The sequence below is a fragment of the Sardina pilchardus genome, chromosome 10 (assembly GCF_963854185.1).
Source record: "Sardina pilchardus chromosome 10, fSarPil1.1, whole genome shotgun sequence".
In the NCBI taxonomy this organism is placed as follows: domain Eukaryota; kingdom Metazoa; phylum Chordata; class Actinopteri; order Clupeiformes; family Clupeidae; genus Sardina; species Sardina pilchardus.
In genome coordinates this window covers 30,367,453-30,385,937 of record NC_085003.1, presented here as the reverse complement: position 1 = coordinate 30,385,937, position 18,485 = coordinate 30,367,453, and the positions used below count along the sequence as shown (strand labels likewise).

The window sequence follows — 18,485 nt, the reverse complement described above, 5'->3', positions numbered from 1 at the left end:
CTGCCGTTTCATCTTTTCTCCGATACTTGTTTAAAATCCTTTCCCCCCTCACTCCTTCCATTTAACTCCCTCTTTCATCATCTCTTTGCTGACACATTCTCCCTCAGTGCCATTCTTATCCTAGCGCTGTCTGTGCTCCTCCATCCCATTACAAATCCCATCCTCTCATCCTCTCATTTTCTGTTTCTCTCTCTCTCTCTCTCTCTCTCTCTCTCTCTCTCTCTCTCTCTCTCTCTCTCTCTCTCTCTCTCTCTCTCTCTCTCTCACTATGTGTGTGTGTGTGTGTGTGTGTGTGTGTGTGTGTTGAGAGAGCTTTTGCAGGATTGATTTCCCCTGGTTGCTGGACAACCTAGGTTGGGCCATGTGACTTGTGGTCTTGAAGTGAGCTCTCTTAACCAAATAGGACAGTTACCTCACCTTTTCACTCTCTTGTGTGTGTGTGTGTGTGTGTGTGTGTGTGTGTGTGTGTGTGTGTGTGTGTGTGTGTGTGTGTGTGTGTGTGTGTGTGTGTGTGTGTGTGTGAAGCACACATAGATGGAGAGCCAAAAAGAGAAAGGTGAAGGTGTTTCCCCTACTGGCCGGACATCAAATCGCTTTCTGACTTTCGTTCTCTTCACGGTCAAACATTCCGCTGTCTCAGAGCCAGAGCACTGATCGTCTAGTTGGATTCTCCTCCTGGCCTGTCCAGCGGCCTCGAGGGAACCTCTGACCCCACCTGTCCTGCTCGCCTGATCTGATCTGATGAGGGAAGTTGATAATAAGGTAATGGAGGCCAAGGAGGTCCCTGCCCTGTCCATTTGGGGCCATCCTCCATTAGTCCGCCGATGCAGTTAGCATTGATTGTGCCTTGGCACACGTGGAGAGGATGATGAAGTTTATGAAGGACCACAATAGGGGAGTCCAGTGTTGGGGGGAGAGGGGGGTGGGGGGGGGGGGTATGGGGGGGCTGCTTTGACAAAATAGTTTCATAATTAGGTATTGGCAATTTGCATTGGCGCCTGAGTCTCTTCTATTTAAACTATTAGCGTCTGTGCCAGGGAGCGATGGTGGGTGACGAGGGGGTGATGGGGTGTGTGTGTGTGTGTGTGTGTGTGTGTGTGTGTGTGTGTTGGGGGGTTAAGCAGCTCTGTTCCTCCACTCTCCTCTCACTCCTCGCCACTTTGCAGAAGCTCCTCCGAGGCCTTTCTCCATCGGACCTAACAGATGGGTGAAAGACACAGCAAGGACGGCATTCTTGGCTGTCGCGTGTGTGTGTGTTTGTGTGTGCGTGTCTGTGTGTATGTGTGTGTGTGTGTGTGTGTGTGTGTGTGTGTCACAGATGCCCACATGTCCATCAACCATGTCTCATAGCTGATTTGGGGTCAGTAATGGCTCTTCTGTGTGCTGTGATGGGTCATTGTCAGCTGACCAGCCCAAATGGATCCAAGGTTTCTTGGGGGCACAACAGGGAAGCAACTGATGACTTGATCATGCAGAGGTCAGCATGTGTGAATTGTGAATCATAGGTGATTTATATTTGTGACGTTCCACGGCAAAACCAGTCGCTTGTCGCAACAGGCGTTTCTGAGAAAAATGGCCATTTATGTCACTTGTGCTAAAATCGTGGATTTTTTTTGTAAGTGTTTTGAAACAGTGGGAGGTCTACACTGTACGGCCGTGAATACATTTCGCCGAAAAACTGACCTTTTGTAGTCTAAAAACGTGAGTTTGTTGAGGTGAGAAAGTTAGAGGAAGCAGGAAGTTAGAGGCGTCTCGTTTTTTGCCGCTTTACGGTAAATGCACTCATCGACAACCACCAAGCCATCCGCGTGCTGTGTCGTTGATACAAGTACCGTAAATCTTGTAATAGCGGCGACCTTACAAAGCGTTCGTGAGTGTTGAGCCGACGGTTAACTTCAAAGGCAGATTTCTCCGTTTTTCTATTGGCATGACAGGATGAACTCAACTCCTTTGAATGTTTATATTTCAGTAATATGACGTTCAATTCATTAGATATAGGTATCGTTTTGAAGGTTGATTATGCCCCTTCCTGAAAACGTAATAACTTTGATTTTGAAAATTTGGACATTGTGACTGATTTCGCCGTGGAAGGTCACATTTACAACAATCATGTTCAATTATATCCTGTATTGAAAAAAAATAGGTTGATTGAAGGATAGATGTTCGGCTGCCAACAGCTGAATACAAAGTGCAACAGTGACAGCAGGCATTATAATATGTACAGTATGGGGAAACATGTACTGTATTAACCCTATCAGTTTTTACCAATGGAAGCCATGTCTATGTGTACACTTATGAATGATTTGACAGATTTTGTTTTCTCTTACCATGACTACACACGTGAGGACAGTCAGGATTGATGTGTAGGCAATAACAATAACAATAACAATAACAACAAGGTCAGTAAGTCAGTGCCTCTCCCAGGCTCCGACGTAGTCATTATTTTGGATTAGTGAAGTGTTAATTGCCAGTGCTGAAAGTAAGCTGTGTGACAATGGCACATGAAGAAGTTTATTATGTCTTTCATTGTGGCAAACAAAATCCATCAAACCGTGCAGAATCACATTTGTCACATACTGTATTAGATTGTATCGCTGAGAATGAGGACTCGAGATTGAGCTACAGTAAAAACAAATGTCAGGGACTCATTTGTACGAACTTTGTTGTGGAACCGTAATGTATATGTCTGTGGATGTCTGTGGAGGTCTCACAGTGAGCTTCTAATCTGGAGACAATAGATGAGCTGTTTGGGCATGTCACATTATAAAACGAACTCTTTACAAGACATACAGTACTGTATCCTATTCAGTTTGTGATGCTACATAGAGGTCTGCCAAGGACAGATTTTAGTCCCGCACCCGCCCGCTCCCACTATATTATGTCCCGCTCTCGCAATAATGCATAATTTATAGTCCCACTCTCGCCCTCATCTGTAACATTAGGTCCCTCTCCCACCCACGAATACCTGCAGGCTATGCAGGAGGGACTTTCAGTTTTGCCTTCTGTCTCATAAAATGAGCACTTGACACACACAACTGAAAAAGACTAGCAGATGTCTCATTTTAAGTTTCTTAATTCTGAATGTAAGCTACTGTAACATAGCTTTACTAACTGGCATCTATTCTTTAGAAAGGCACTATACTAAGATCTAAAGTAGCCTAGTGGTGTACTCTTCCTTTGTCATGCTTCCGATTTGGAGTTTTGACAATGAAGCAGCAGGAAGGTGTTGAACCCATGAAGGCCTAAACAACAATGTCCGTCATTTAGACTTCTTCAACCTAATTTTTTAATGCTGCCTAACACAATATCCAACCCAACTAAAATTATACACACTACTTTAATCATGTTGACAGTATGTGTTATCTTTTACACATTTTATTTATTTTGCGGGAGCGCAGTGAATCATCTGTTTCTCCCACACCCGTGAACGCACGTCTCTCATCTGCTCCCTGCTCTCACAATGAGCTTTCAACACTTTTGTGCGTCGCGACCTGCAGATCCCTTCAGGACCCCCGCAAGAGAGCAGACCTCTGACGCGACATAAGAATGATCAACTCCACAAGGCCGAAACCCACCTTATGAACTCTGCAGAGAAACATTAAAGATCTGAAAAGAAAGTTCTGGATGGTTCCCCCCCCCCCACACACACACACACACACACACACACACACTCCCCACTCCCCACTCCCCACAAAGCACTGAGGGGATAAAAAAGTGGAAGTGTTTAAAATTGGATCTGAAGTTGAATGCCACTTTCCCGTACTGAATTACCTCTCATCGATCCCCCCGTCACTTCACCTACGCGCTGGCCCCTTTAACCCGGAACACGAGCACTTATCCCGGGGACATGAGCTAGTGGCACTGTCGCCGACATGACAGACTCGGCGATCCCCCAAGACCTTCGGCGCGTTTCGATCCTGAGTGCCGTGCGGCCCGGGGCCTGGCACGCAAAACACCTGCGTCAGCGGAAAAAACCTGCAGGGCAGCGCGCCGGGACACACAATAACCGTGTAGAGCAGCGCGGGAGATACAGAGTGGACAAGCCGAGAACGAACGGAACCGTGTAGCCTACGACACACACACACACACACACACACACACACTTTCTCTCTCTATCTCTTTCTCTATCTACCTCTCAATATTACACAGGCACACAGGCACAAAGAAATAGGCCCCTACAAAATTCTACATACACACACACACACACACACACACAGAGAGACACACACTCTTCTATGATAGATGACACTGTGCTTGTATTGTGTTCTGGGATGGATGCTTGAGTGGATGTATTATTGTATTATTCAGAGGGGGCTAGTCTATCTGTGTAGTTGGTAATGACTGGTGCTGGTGGATAGAAACCCTCCCTCCATCCCATGTGCACACACACACACACACACACACACACACACACACACACACACACACACACACACACACACACACACACACACACACACTGATAAACACCCCAGGACTCACCTGGGTGTGTTTGTTTGTGTGTGTGCGTGTGCGTGTGTATGTGGTAAGCATATCTGGCATACAGCAATTATAGTAACCCTCTTTAAGGCAGGGACATGATTTCACACACACACTCTCTCCTACTGTCAATTTTCCCATAATATTTATCAAAGGTTTCATTTCCATCACAAATGGGATTTTCATTATGTTAAACAATAAACTGAGAACAAAATTGACCACATTATGATTCCATTTGGGATAACAACTCCCTCTTTGATTAAGTAGGGTGAATTAAATTACATTTGACTCCAGACACACACACTACCATTACTGCTAAATTCTTTGTATGCCAAATGTGTGTAAGATCACACACGCCTGTTAGTGACCTAGTTCAGTGGGCTTATGACATCACTTTCTTCCAGTAATCTGCTAATATCACTCTTTGAGGACTGAGCAGGAAGTTTCAGGATTCCAGGGGTGTGGTATGTCACCGTGGAAACAGAAAGGGTTAGAGCAGGTGAGCTTATGGAGGATGATCAGAAGGATTTGTTTCACCTTTCTCTCTCTCTCTCTCTCTCTCTCTCTCTCTCTCTCTCTCTCTCTCTCTCTCTCTCTCTCTCTCTCTTTCTCTCTCTCTCTCTCTCTCTCTTGCTCTCTTTCACCATCTCTCTTTCTATCTCTCTTCTTCTCTATCACCTGCTCCCTGCCCGCTTGTACTTCCTCCCTCTCACTTCTTCTTCCCCTCCTTCTTCATATCTCACTCTCTTCCTCAATTCATCTCTCCCTTCCTTGCTCTCTTTCTTTCGTTCCATTTTCACTTCTCTCTTCTTACTTTATTCTCTCTCTCTCTCTCTCTCTCTCTCTCTCTCTCTCTCTCTCCAAATGGATGGGATGGATAGATGATCCCTGAGCCATTGAACTGGCGAAGTGAGGCAGAGCTGAGGATGTGCTTGGGGATTTGACCAGGATTTGAGCTCAGCTCCTGCGCTGGCTTATCATGTAGTCACATTAGCAAGTGTGAAATATGCTTATGCCAGGAGTGCAGCTCACACATCCAAACAAGGGAGGAGAAGATTTTAGATAGGGAGAAGCCATCGCACCTTTAGACTGCGAGGGGCAGGGATGGACTAGAATGTACTAAATGTGTTAAATAAGATTATTGTGTTAGAGGTAATGGTGGAATTTTAAGGCATCTCCTGAGACACCATTTTGTTGATTTTTTACCTCCGCCAAGGAGGTTATGCTTTCATCGGGGTTTGTTGGTTCATTTGTCTGTCTGTCTGTCTGTCTGTCTGTTTGTCATAAAAGTATATACAAGATAACATAAAAGTTATGGATGGATTTCAATGAAATTTCCAGAGAAGGTCTGAAATGACCCAAAGAAGAAATGAATCCATTTTGGGAGTGATCCATAACAACGTCTGGATCCAGGACGCGGAATGTTTTCGCTTGGCGGAGGTCTGCACTCTCTGAGTGCTTTTCTAGTTCAATCTGTGAAGGGTTTAGACGTGTCTGTGAATGGATATACCTGTAGATGGGAGTCATAGTTTTGCCGTTCACGGTCAGGGGACTAAAGATGACCCCCCTCTCTGTTTCTCTTATTGTCCCCCAGGTACCACGGTGATGACCATGACAGCTGTGGATGCGGACGATCCCAACACAGACAACGCCGTGCTGCGCTACAACATCATCCGCCAGTCTCCCGACAAGCCCTCGCCCAACATGTTCTACATCGACCCCGAGAGAGGTGACATCGTGACCGTCATCTCGCCCTCCCTGCTCGACAGAGAGGTACGTCGGCGCTCTGGTTCTCAACCTGTTGTTTTTTTTCTTTTTTCTTTTTCTCCGTGTCCCTTTGTGAATCCCGAATGAGTCATGACCTTGCTTGAGTGCCCATTAAGAGTCAGTTGTGTGCACATGAATCATGGCTTTTGTCAGTTGTTTTCTATGTACTGTACATTTAATGGCATTTGCGGACAATCATAGTTGCGGTCTAGATGAGTGTTTCAGCGTTCGAAGTTGTATGAATGTATGTGTGTGTGTGTGTGTGTGTGTGTGTGTGTGTGTGTGTGTGTGTGTGTGTGTGTACACGTGTGTGTGTGTGTGTGTGTGTGTCTGTGTGTGTGTGTGCGTGTGTGCGTGTGTGAGTGTGTGCAAATTATGGAGATGGAGATGTTTTGTTCATGTTTCGTTTTGCTTTTAACAAATGCCTAGGCTCTCTGTGTGTGTGTGTGTGTGTGTGTGTGTGTGTGTGTGTGTGTGTGTTTGTTAGTTTGTTATGGTGCTAAGGCGCGCTAATGATCAGCTGCGGCTCCATCGCACTGCGTCTCTCCTCCTCGTCCCCTCTCCACCGAGTAATGTGTGTGTGTGTATGTATGTACTGTATGTGTGCATGTGGTGTGTGTGTGTGTGTATATGTGTGTGTCTGTATGTGCATGTGGTATGTGTGTGTGTGTGTGTGTGTTTGTCTGTCTCTCCTCCTCATCCCCCCCTCCCCCGAGTGCGAGGCGCCCTGATTGCCTGTGCGGCGGAGTGACGGATGTGGAGAACATCGATTGGTCCCGCTGGTGGAGGAGGAATATTAGCTGTTTGTCAGACACTCCAAGCGCGCTTTAATTGAGGTTATACACACTTAGCCAGCTGCAGCGCCTGTGTCCAACACGCCGCGCGCCCAGAAAACCCTTCAGCCGGAACAGAGTGAAAAACTACAACTGACGTTAGCCGCGCCGGGACTCCTGTTTGCATGTAGATGGACATAATTGATATTGGTGTGTGTGTGTGTGTGTGTGTGTGTGTGTGTGTGTGTGTGTGTGTGTGTGTGTGTGTGTGTGTGTGTGTGAATGGAAGTAAAGTCTCTATCAGCTTTTTTCCTCCTTCATTTTGTTGTCTGACTAGGCCCCTTGAATCGTTCTAGCTGTAGTATTTATTCACCTGGAAAGGTCAAAGATGAGCTAGAAAGGTGAACATGGTGTTGTATGAGAAGAGATCAGTGTAGTGGTTTCCCAAACTGGTTTGATCGTAAGTGTCAGTGTCATTGTGTGTGTGTGTGTGTGTGTGTGTGTGTGTGTTTGTTTGTTATCATTGTGCAAGATAAAAGGTAAAAATAAAGGTGTGTGACTTGGTAAATGTCAGGGGAACAAAGCAGAAGAGACACGTGGGCTCATCACCTGTAATGACCTGGGGCCAGTTGCAACAACAGGACTTAAGCCTTCTTTTCACTAAGACAGGACGTGCATTTCACGCCTATTCAGCAGCAGGCTTAAGGCTTAAGCCCAAAATGTAAACACTTCTAACAGTCGTTTCAACAGTGCAAACTACATTGCTATCATTCTCATGCTTGTTTGTTTAGCAAGCCAGCACTCATTTTAGGTAGACACTCATGAGGTCTATAATTGAGGCTCTTAGTAAACCTTTTACCTGCAGTATAGTGTAGATAGCGAACATAAGATAGCCTTCACCATTAGTGCTCTGCCATAGCCTAATTTAGGTAGCCTTATCGCTGAAAACATAAAGCTACATATACAGTATATATATATATATATATATATATATATTGCATCTCCTTTACTTATTCCACATCGAGAGGAAAATTCTGAGAAGGAACTAATTATGTGAATTCATTAATTTTTTGAGTGAGATGGGTGCCACTTCCACACATTACATGTCACACATTCGCCTTCCTCCAAAGGTGGTTGTGGTTGACAGCAGAGAATCTTTGAAGCAGGCAAGTTAATGGTTGTTGTCATTGTTCCATGTCCGCATGGATGCACATCACTAAGACCTGCTGGTGCAACACGAAGTTCTGCTGGTGCAACCGACTTACAGTAAGTTGAATTCGAAAAACTGGTCTTAACAAAGACCAACTAAAGCCTACCTTACACTGACAAGATTTGGGAAAGATTCTTGAAAGATTGTAGTCTTTTAACTAATGCCCCTCATTCAGACTTTACTCAAAAGACTACAGTCTTCCAAGAATCTTTCCCAAATCTTGCCAGTGTAAGGTAGGCTTTAGCAGTTTGGACCAGGCTTAGTAAAGACCAGTTGGGGCAACAGGCCCCAGGTCTCACCCCACCTCAACCCCAACTCTGCCCTCATAGCAGCCTGTCTTGTCCTCTGCTCCCTCCTCTCCTCTTTTCTTCTCCTCTTCTCCTCTCCTCTTCCCTACTCTTCCTTGTTCTGTCCGAGGAAGTAAGGCAATTTTGCCTCATTTGTCCCGGTTCGAAACTCGGGAAAGATTATACTGAAGTTATTGAATGAAAACTTCCGTATTATTTCCTCATATTTTGGGCATTCTGTCAGAAAGTACAGCTCTGTCTCCACAGCCTCAGGCTGCAGCACAAGCATCTTCTCTCCTCTCTGGGCAGCCTGTGCCTGTGTCTGCCTTTAGCACTCCTCTAGTCAACTCCCTCCTCAAGTGAAGTCTCAGACAAACTGTACCTCAGCTCACCTTCTCTTCTCTTTACTTTTCTTTTCTTTTTCTTTTCTCCTCTTTTCTCCTGTACTCTCTTCTCCTCTCCTTCACTCTCTGCCCAACTCCCTCCCCAAGTCTTTTATAGGAGCTGTATCTCCCTTTTCTTCACTTCCAAACTCTAATCTTTGACAAACTCTTTTGACAGCGTGTCCTCTCTCCTTGCCAAGGCACTTACTGGCCATACATCAGGTGGAGTCTCTGGTGAAATGAGACACTCCTCGTCCTCCTCCTCCCAGCAGGCACAGCCACCGGGGAAAATTAGAAAATCAATTTTGTCACGTCACAATCAGCTTGGTTTTGCTTTCCTCTTTCTCCGTCCTCTTCTCTTTCCTATCTCTCGCTCTCCATCCTCCTCTCTCTTCTCTCTCTTTCTGTTTCTTTCTCTTCTCTAATATCTCTCTGCCCCTGTTCCTCTATATTTTCTTTATTTTTTTCTTTCTTTCTTTCGTTCTTTCTTTCTTTCTTTCTTTCTATCTTTTCAAATTATTTTGTAATGATCTTTATTTTATGTTATTATATTTATGTTATTATATTATCATATCTTTCTCCTCTCTCACTCTTGTGTCTCATCTCAATGTTAATATCTGTATTCCTTTGACTTTCTTCTTTGTCTTTCTTTCTTTCTTTCTCTCTATTTCTCTCTCTCTGCTTTGCTCTCTTGCTGATAGCTGTAAGTAGTAATCTGTGTTCTCCTGCTGGAGTCTTGCATCAGTAGTGGAGTGGACAGTACATATTGCGTCAGTAGTGGAGTGAACAGGGTGTCCTGCATCAGTAGTGGGTCAGTAGTGTAGTGGACAGGGTGTCCTGTATCAGTAGTGTAGTGGACAGGGTGTCCTGCGTCAGTTGTGTAGTGGACAGGGTGTCCTGCGTCAGTAGTGTAGTGGACAGGGTGTCCTGTGTCAGTAGTGTAGTGGACAGGGTGTCCTGTGTCAGTAGTGGTCAGTGGTGTAGCGGACAGGGTGGCCTGCGTCAGTAGTGTAGCGGACAGGGTGGCCTGCGTCAGTAGTGCGTCAGTAGTGTTGTGGACAGGGTGTCCTGCGTCAGTGTATGTGTATGTACATGTGTATGCACTGTAGTAACATGCGAGAGGCATTATGAATGATATGGTATTACCAAGGAGTGATGTGGAGACTGATTGCTCAAACCAGCCTAGAATACCTACAGTAGGTAAATACAGTGATGTGAGTCTGAGTGCTTAAACCAGTCTAGAAAATACAGTGATGTGTAACCTGAGTACTAAAACCAGTCTAGAATACCTACAGTATGTAAATACAGTGATGTGTAACCTGAGTACTAAAACCAGCCTAGAATACCTACAGTATGTAAATACAGTGATGTGTAACCTGAGTACTAAAACCAGTCTAGAATACCTACAGTATGGAAATACAGTGATGTGGAGCCTGAGTGTTAAAAACAGTATGTAGCTACAGGCTATTATCCAGCACTATTAGTGCCTGTACACCTGCAGTCTCCTGCAGGCCAGAAATGAATGGCCTAATTGTGTTTTTAAAAGCAATGCTGTGAAGTTACCCTCTCCCTATGTGTTAGCCACTTCTAATTAAATGGAATCGTTTTTCTTAATTAAACTCACTCTTTGCGTCATTTCCCTTCCTATGGCGTTTGGCTCTCCTCACAGTAATAGGCCCTTAACCTCCTGTGAATGTGTGTGTGTGTGTGTGTGTGTGTGTGTGTGTGTGTGTGTGTGTGTGTGTGTGTGTGTGTGTGTGTTTGTGTTTATGCGTGAGTGAGTGAGTGAGTATGTGTGTGCGTGTGTGTGTGTGTGTGCTTGTGTGCGTGTGTGTGTGTGCGTGTGTGTGCAAATTATGGTGACGGAAATGTTTTGTTAATCCTTAATGTGTTGAGTGTTACACAATGACCTTTAAAACTATGTGCACTATGTAGATCTGGCATCTGCACCATGTAGATCTGTCATCTTTGGATCTTGTTTTTTTTTGTTTGCCTTTCAGATCCAAATAAAAGCATTCAAATGAGTGTGTGTGCATGTGTGTGTGTGCGTGCGTGCGTGTGTGTGTGAGTGAATGAGTATGAGTGCGTGTGTGTGTCTGTTTGTGTGTGTGTGTGTGTGTGTGTGTGTGTGTGTGTGTGTGTGTTTGTGGTGTGTCGAGGCGTGTCGAGGCGTGGTAGAGAGGAGGCCTGCGAGTCCAACTGTGAACTTCATTAGCACGTTGTTTGGCGTGTCACGCCGCAGTCGGAACGCAAACGCGGCGTGCGGAACCGTCACAGCTGGGTGGCGCGGCCCGCTGCGCTACAGCCGGGAGAGATGCGCCACGACGACGCAGGGCATCATCACAGGGGAGCGCCAAGCGTGTCGTTCACATTTCACAAAGCCACGGGCAACAGCAAAACTTTCCTACAAGGATTAGTCATTCCTGTCTTTTTCTTTTCCTAATCCACGAGTAGCGAGTTAAAAGATTTCACAATTAAATAAACGAATGCACGAATATTTATTTATTTATTATATTTACAACCAGACTTGAAAGGTGTGTGAAAGCACTGCTGACTTGTTTGCACTCATGCGCAGCAGAGTATATAAACATACAGTACATTATTATTCTTTGCCCTTTTCACACCATTGAAATTATGCGTTATGAGCAATCCATTATACATAATGCATTACTGCTCACTGCCCAGTTACGGCCTAATTTAGCCCTTCTGCGTAGCCCAGAGACCGTCTCTGATGACCTTTCCGTCCCTTTGTTTTTTTTTTTTTTTGTGAATTCAGGCCATACCTTTTCCTCGGCGTCTTAAAGCGAACAGTAAGTGGATTGGGGGGCTCGGGAGCCACGGCGATGTGTCCTTTGGGTCTGCTCTTAGCACCGCGCTCATCTCGCATACTGTGGCACGGTCCTCTCGCTCCTCGTTATCTGTCCGTGATTGCTGCGGAAGAAGAGATAGAGAGACAAAGAGAGGAAGAATGAGCGGATAAGAGAGTGCAAGAGAAAGAGAGAAAGAGCGTGTGAGCAAAAGAAGAAGAAGAGAGAGAGAGAGAGAGAGTGAGAGAGAGAGAGAGAGAGAGAGAGAGAGAGAGAGAGAGAGAGAGAGAGAGAGAGGCGCACACATAAAGGTCATTTGGAGGTCGCCCATGTAATGATGTAGTGACTTTGGTCTGGCTGTAATGCGCAGGCATTAATTATATCTGGTGGCGTTAGCGCTGGTTTAATGAAGAGCCCAAGATGCGCTCTGCATGGATTTGCCAAGGGATTCTCGTGCCCATTATTAGAGAGCCGACAGTCTCTCTCTTTCTCTCTCTCTCACACTCTCTCTCTCTCTCTCTCTCTCTCTCTCTCTCTCTCTCTCTCTCTCTCTCTCTCTCTCTCTCTCTCTCTCTTTCTCTCTTATCATTCTTTCTTTTTTTATTTATTGATCTCATATAGGAGTCATGCTGAGGACAACCATGTGGAAAGATGGTGTCATGTACTACGATTACAAAAAAAAAGCTGTCATTGTTTCTTGTTACTACAAGTACTTTGATTAGGATCAAAGAAATATTTAATTTTACACTTAAAACATAAAGTGTTGTGTGTACATCCAGCTATCCAGCTACAGCATGTAGACCACAGCTACAGTAGGAGAGCTAAATTATAGTTTTTTTTTTTGTTTTTTTTTCATGCAGCTGCACAAAGAACAAGGACCAAAGCTAGAGAACAATTACAGAGGATGTTGCATGATCATTAAGATATATTACACCACCCTCCTCGAGTCTAGACTCTAGACGTCTGCCTTTTTAACCCTCATGTTGTCCTTAAATCTTACCGACGTTCGTTATCCTTGGGGTCAATTTGACCCCAGCTAACAAAACTCTCAAAAAATGATTGAAATTATTTTTTTACCCAGTTTTTTTGTGGTAGGTACTTAACAAGAGTGTAATAACCACCATCAACAGCCCTAAAAAACAATCCCACCCCCCCACACCCCTTTATGAACCCTGGAACCCTGGCTGGCAATATGGCCAATCCAGTGTCAACAGCCCAAAAGCTGAGTTTTTGGACTTTTTCAGACCTGCCATAAAAACTTATATGTAATATGTACTTGTTTATGTGATAATGATAATAAGTACATGTTCTCATACTATTACAATGATAATATTCATATTGTGTCAAATATTCATTTACCTCATGTTTCATAAAAATGGGGTCAAATTGACCCCAAGAACACCAACGTAACTATTTTTTTTACAGGACATTGGAAACATATTTTTGTGCAAATTTCATGTTTACTCTGTTGTACCCTTCAAATGAGGAAAAGTCATGAAACTTGAAGCAAAACAAAAAAAGTGAACCATGTATTTTATGATGTTAAACATGGCTTGGGGTCAAATTGACCCCAAGGACAAGATGAGGGTTAAAACAAAAATGATCTAGTTATCCATATTCTACAATATTTCACTGTTAATTATTGTACTTAATCCAAGTTGTTTTCATGCTGTCTATTGAAGGTATTCCTCGTGGTGGTGATCATAGACTATACAGTCTATGGCGGAGATTAAGCCAGTGTGCCTATTGGAATTTAGCGGGCAAGTGGCTAGTAGATTTCAGACACAAACTAAATATTTATTATTGAGTGTCTAGAGGATTTGACCGTTTGTCTGGTCAGTGTCTAGTAGAGATTCAGATTTGGAAAAGGTTCATTTCTAAACCTGCGCTGTGGTACGCAGTAATGCAACGTGATGTAGAGACAGCACTACTTTTGTGGAGGTGCTCTGCCGAGCAGGCGGTCAGCCAGGGATACGACTCACCTGTGGTCAGGGATACCGACTCACCTGTGGTCATGGGGCAATCAGGCAGCTGTCACAGGAAGCAATGGACGATCGATCCGGGATGCTGTCTCCCCTGACTTTTCATATGAACAAGAAGCACGGCAGAAAAATGGACACCTTCAAATCAATCCCCCATAGTTCCATACACACACACACACACACACACACACACACACACACACACACACACACACACACACACACACACACACACGTACACACTTGCACGCACGCACACACACATATCCACCCCTATCCTCACTACCTGACACAGATGAGGTCTAAGAAGGGCGCTGTCCATACTAATACACATGGAGTGTGTGTGTGTGTGTGTGTGTGTGTGTGTCTGTCTGTCTATCTATGAGCTGGGCAGGCACATCACACACCCTGGATGCGACAGGGGCCTTGACAGGGACTCGATGAGATAAGTGTGCTTATTTAATACCTCCAGGAGCGCGCCGCACACTGCGACATTCACGGGGGTACGAGGCAGAACGGCAGTGACAGAGATGGATAGCGGCGCAGAGCCATGATCGAGATTGAAGGAGCGAGTAGATTTTTTTTCTTCTTTCCCGTTCTTTTCTAAATGATAAACACAGTCAGAAGAATGACCTAGTGAATCATGGTGACCTTCTCCTGTTTGATTATGAAGAAAGTGTTTTGTGTGGGGCTTGTGTACATGTATCTCTCCACTCTGTGAGTCTCTCCACATCACTAGCTATCGTGTTTGTTTATTTGTTCATTTGTATTTGTTGTTGTTTTATCTTCCTTTGTTTTATTTTTGTTGTTGATTGCTTTATTTAATTTAATTAGATATGTATTTAATTCAATAAGTATGCCCTTAGATCCCGGGGAAAGCAAGACAATGCATGCAAAACCATGAGATAGCCATAAAATATGGTCCGGAAATAAAATATATCAGGGTTGTGTAAATTTGCTAGTATTTTGATTGTCATACTCATATCGCTGACAGTAAAATACCTCAATAGCCAGTTCAAATGTGCTGTATACACAGTTACACATATACTGCATCTCCCTGTACCTCCTTCCGTCTGATAATGGTTTAGTCTCCCAGCCTTCACTCTGTCTCCATTCGTGCCTGTAGCTACCCCCTAGGGCACCAAAAATTAAAGCATCACAGCATAGTTTACCGTTGCTTTCCTCCAAGCAACATAGTGCAGCAGGTGATGAAATTATGTTTCCTTTGCCACTAATAGACCTTGGGTCTAGACACAGCTGTGCCTCTATCTGGGTTTTATTTTAATTTATTTAGTTATTTATGTATTTATTTATTATAATATTATTGTTATTTATTGTTTTGCTCTAAATCCAGAATAAATACCGCATTTTATAAATACCATATTGATTTCCTCTCACGTACACTTGGGTGTGAAATGCACTTCTGCACAGACTAACCAACAGTGAGGGAGGCTACATCGCTGCAATTTGTTTCCATAAAGTCCTATTGGAAATATAAAAAAAGAAAAGTGGATCTCCAGAATTTTGATCAATAAAGTATCCAACAGCAAAAATAAGCTAGCCTGCTTATCTGTCCAAGCTCCATACCCACTGTTTCCTGGACACAGAGATGTTCCTACAGGAAATGCTGTAATTTCATCAGCCAGTGGTCTGGCAAAACGTAAATAAATATAAACCAAAATAAATAATGCTATTTATTTCCTGCTGATCAGCAGTAGAGACATTTTATTTGATCAGGGTCTGGTCCTAATGTCACTGACTGGTTTCATCTGGTCATTTCTACAAACTCAGAAATTATATTTGTTTTTTGTTTTGTTTTGTTTTGTTTACTATTTTTTTATAGTACTATTACATTACTATTACATTGATTCTTTCAGCAGACTATAACTATATACTGTATAGTCTTTCTGCTGTGTTCATGTGAGTGTGTGTATGTGAATGTAGGTGTGGGTGTGAAGAGGTTTACTACTTTGTGTGTGTGTGTGTGTGTATGCTGCCACTACAGACTCTATCCCTTTATTATCACTATTATTACAAACCATTTATGGTGCCCTATTTATGACTTTGATCATCTTTATTTTCACTTTCAGTCTTTGACTTCTTTGCACCTTCATGGCCTTGCTGGCAAAAAAAGAATGGTTGAATATTACAAGGGCCATTCACCCCAGGGCAACTGAAGTGTATTTCTCAAGGGCACAGCGGTGGAAGTGAAGTCGGATATTGAACCGGCAACTTGTCAAGCTACTGCATGCTAGCCCAGCCCCATAGATCAGTGTTTTTCAACCACTGTGCCGTGGCACACTAGTGTGCCGTGACACATTGTTAGGTGTGCCGTGGGAAATTATCCAATTTCACCTAATTGGTCTAAAAAAAGAGTGAATAGAAATCATTTTCTGATTCCTATTCTAGACACTTTGACAAGAATGACTTGATATCGTTAATGAGGGCTACAAAGTTTTATCTAATTTCATTTTCAATAAAATTTCATTTATTTAACATTTTCGGCTGGTGGTGTGCCGCAGGATTTTTTCAATCAAAAAAGTGTGCCTTGGCTCAAAAAAGGTTGAAAAACACTGCCATAGATAGATAGATAGATAGATAGATAGATAGATAGATAGATAGATAGATAGATACTGTATTGATCCCCAAGGGGAAATTCAAGGAGCCTTAATTAGCCACTACGCTACTGTACCACTGCCCTACAGTATTATTTTGTATTACAACTCTGTTATCTTCTATTTTGCTCGGTCAAGGTGTCGACCAGCTTTACATTTGACCACCAGTTGCACACTGTGTGTAACCGTGTGTTTGACAAATAAATCTCTTGAACTTTAACTTGCACCAAAGCCCACTGACTGACCATCTCGGGATAGCCAGGCCTGTCCATCCGCTGTCCCCCCGAGACAAGCGCTGTAAACGATTGTTTACCCCCGTGGCTCGGCAGTCTCTGTCTCCGTCTCAACCTCATTCTCTCACTGGCACCGGAGTCGTTTCCCTGAATGTGTCTCTTGGCCCCCGGCCTAATCTGATCTCGCCGGCATAATTGAATGTCAGTCGCACGCATAAAGCTTCTTCCTACCCCACCAACCACCACCCCAATACACCCAACCCATCAATTAGCCCCACTCTCTGGCAGCAACCCCCCCCCCCCCCCCCCCCCACACACACACACACACACACACACACACACTCCCCACCACCCCATGTCAAGATGAAGCCCAGACGAAGGCATCAGAAAAATATTTACTCCTGCAGGTGGAGAGAGAGTTATTACATTATGCCATCTATATGCAAATAACACAGTGGCAATGTAGCGAGAGGCGTGCGGGCGGAGGGGTGGGTGGGGGGTTTGGGGGGGTTTGTAGAGTACGTCAATTGATAAGCCGGCATTATCACCAGATTTGATGTGCTGCGAGCTTGTATGAAATGTATAAACTCCCTTTCATGCACCCATTATTGGGTCGAGATTGAGCCTTCATTGCAGGAGAAATGGGCTTCATGGCGTCTGAGTGGAGGAGCGAGCTTTGTGTGTGTGTGTGTGTGTGTGTGTGTGTGTGTGTGTGTGTGTGTGTGTGTGTGCGTATGTGTGTGTGTGTGTGTGTGTGAGAGATAGAGAGAGTTGGGGAGGGTGATAGCTGGGTGGGCTGACACTCAGGAAAGTTAGTCTGAATGCTGCAGAGTTTCTTTCAAAACGTTTCACTCTTTCTTCTTCATTTCTCTCTCCCGTTCTCACCTATCTCTCTCTCTCTCTCTCTCTCTCTCTCTCTCTCTCTCTCTCTCTCTCTCTCTCTCTCTCTCTCTCTCTCTCACCTATCTCTATCACCCGATCCTGAGGTTGCTATTTTAGACCAAAAGGAATATTTTATTCCGCATTTTAATCTTTTAATAAACGTGATTTGAAAACTGATGTGTATGAAGTCAGATTAGCGTGCTGATGTGATAAAGGTTACATTAGGCAGTGTGATGTCTTACTCCCCACCCTACTGCAGAGTGATGAATCATACAGAATATCTTTAGTTTCTGTGGGAGTCGATCTTACATTTCAAGAACTTACATTTCAGGAATTTAAAATCTGAACTGGCAGTTTTTCACTGAGAAAATACGCTCTCTGTGTGTGTGTGTGTGTGTGTGTGTGTGTGTGTGTGTGTGTGTGTGTGTGTGTGTGTGTGTGTGTGTGTGTGTGTGTGTGTGTGTGTGTGTGTGTGTGTGTGTGTGTGTGTGTGTGTGTGTGTGTGTGTGTGTGTGTGTGTGTGTGTGTGTGTGTGTGTGTGTGTGTGTGTGTGTGTGTGTGTGTGTGCGCGCGCGTGTGTGTGTGTGTGTGATTGTTTGTATTTCTGTGTATCTGTGTATTCAGGTCAATATCATGTGAAGGATGTATTCAGGGGTTTTCACTGACTGAATTATTCCCCCCATGTTTTTCACTGAAAGTAATGGACTGAATGAGTGAGTACACCTGCAGGCTGGTCAATAACGTTGACTGAGTGACCTCTCGACTGATAGATGACCAATTGTGTTTTGCATTCTTGGAGTGATGCCTCCGATGCTGCGCTTTGATAGGACGCTTGAGAAAAGGTCAGCTCACCTCCAATCAGAGGATTACGCTGAAGACGGATGAGCTGGCCAGCGAGAGGAATCGCCCCAGACTTCCACAGGGCCAAAACTTTACATCAGTGTCAATTAGTATCCACTTGATCAGTCCTCAAGCCTGGGTCCATCTCTGTCTTTTCCAACATGTGTGTCTCTCGTTCTCTCTCTCTTTCTCTCTCTCTCTCTCTCTCTCTCTCTCTCTCTCTCTCT

General features: G+C 44.2%; 1 protein-coding gene across 1 annotated transcript in view; it reads left to right on the top strand.

The window, feature by feature from the left end:
* Positions 1-18,485, top strand: part of cdh13 (cadherin 13, H-cadherin (heart)) — a 441,270-nt gene that overhangs the window by 287,008 nt on the left and 135,777 nt on the right. The window contains exon 9 of the mRNA XM_062547655.1: positions 6,074-6,252. Coding sequence (XP_062403639.1) covers positions 6,074-6,252 — 179 coding nt within the window. The remainder of the gene's footprint in view (positions 1-6,073; positions 6,253-18,485) is intronic.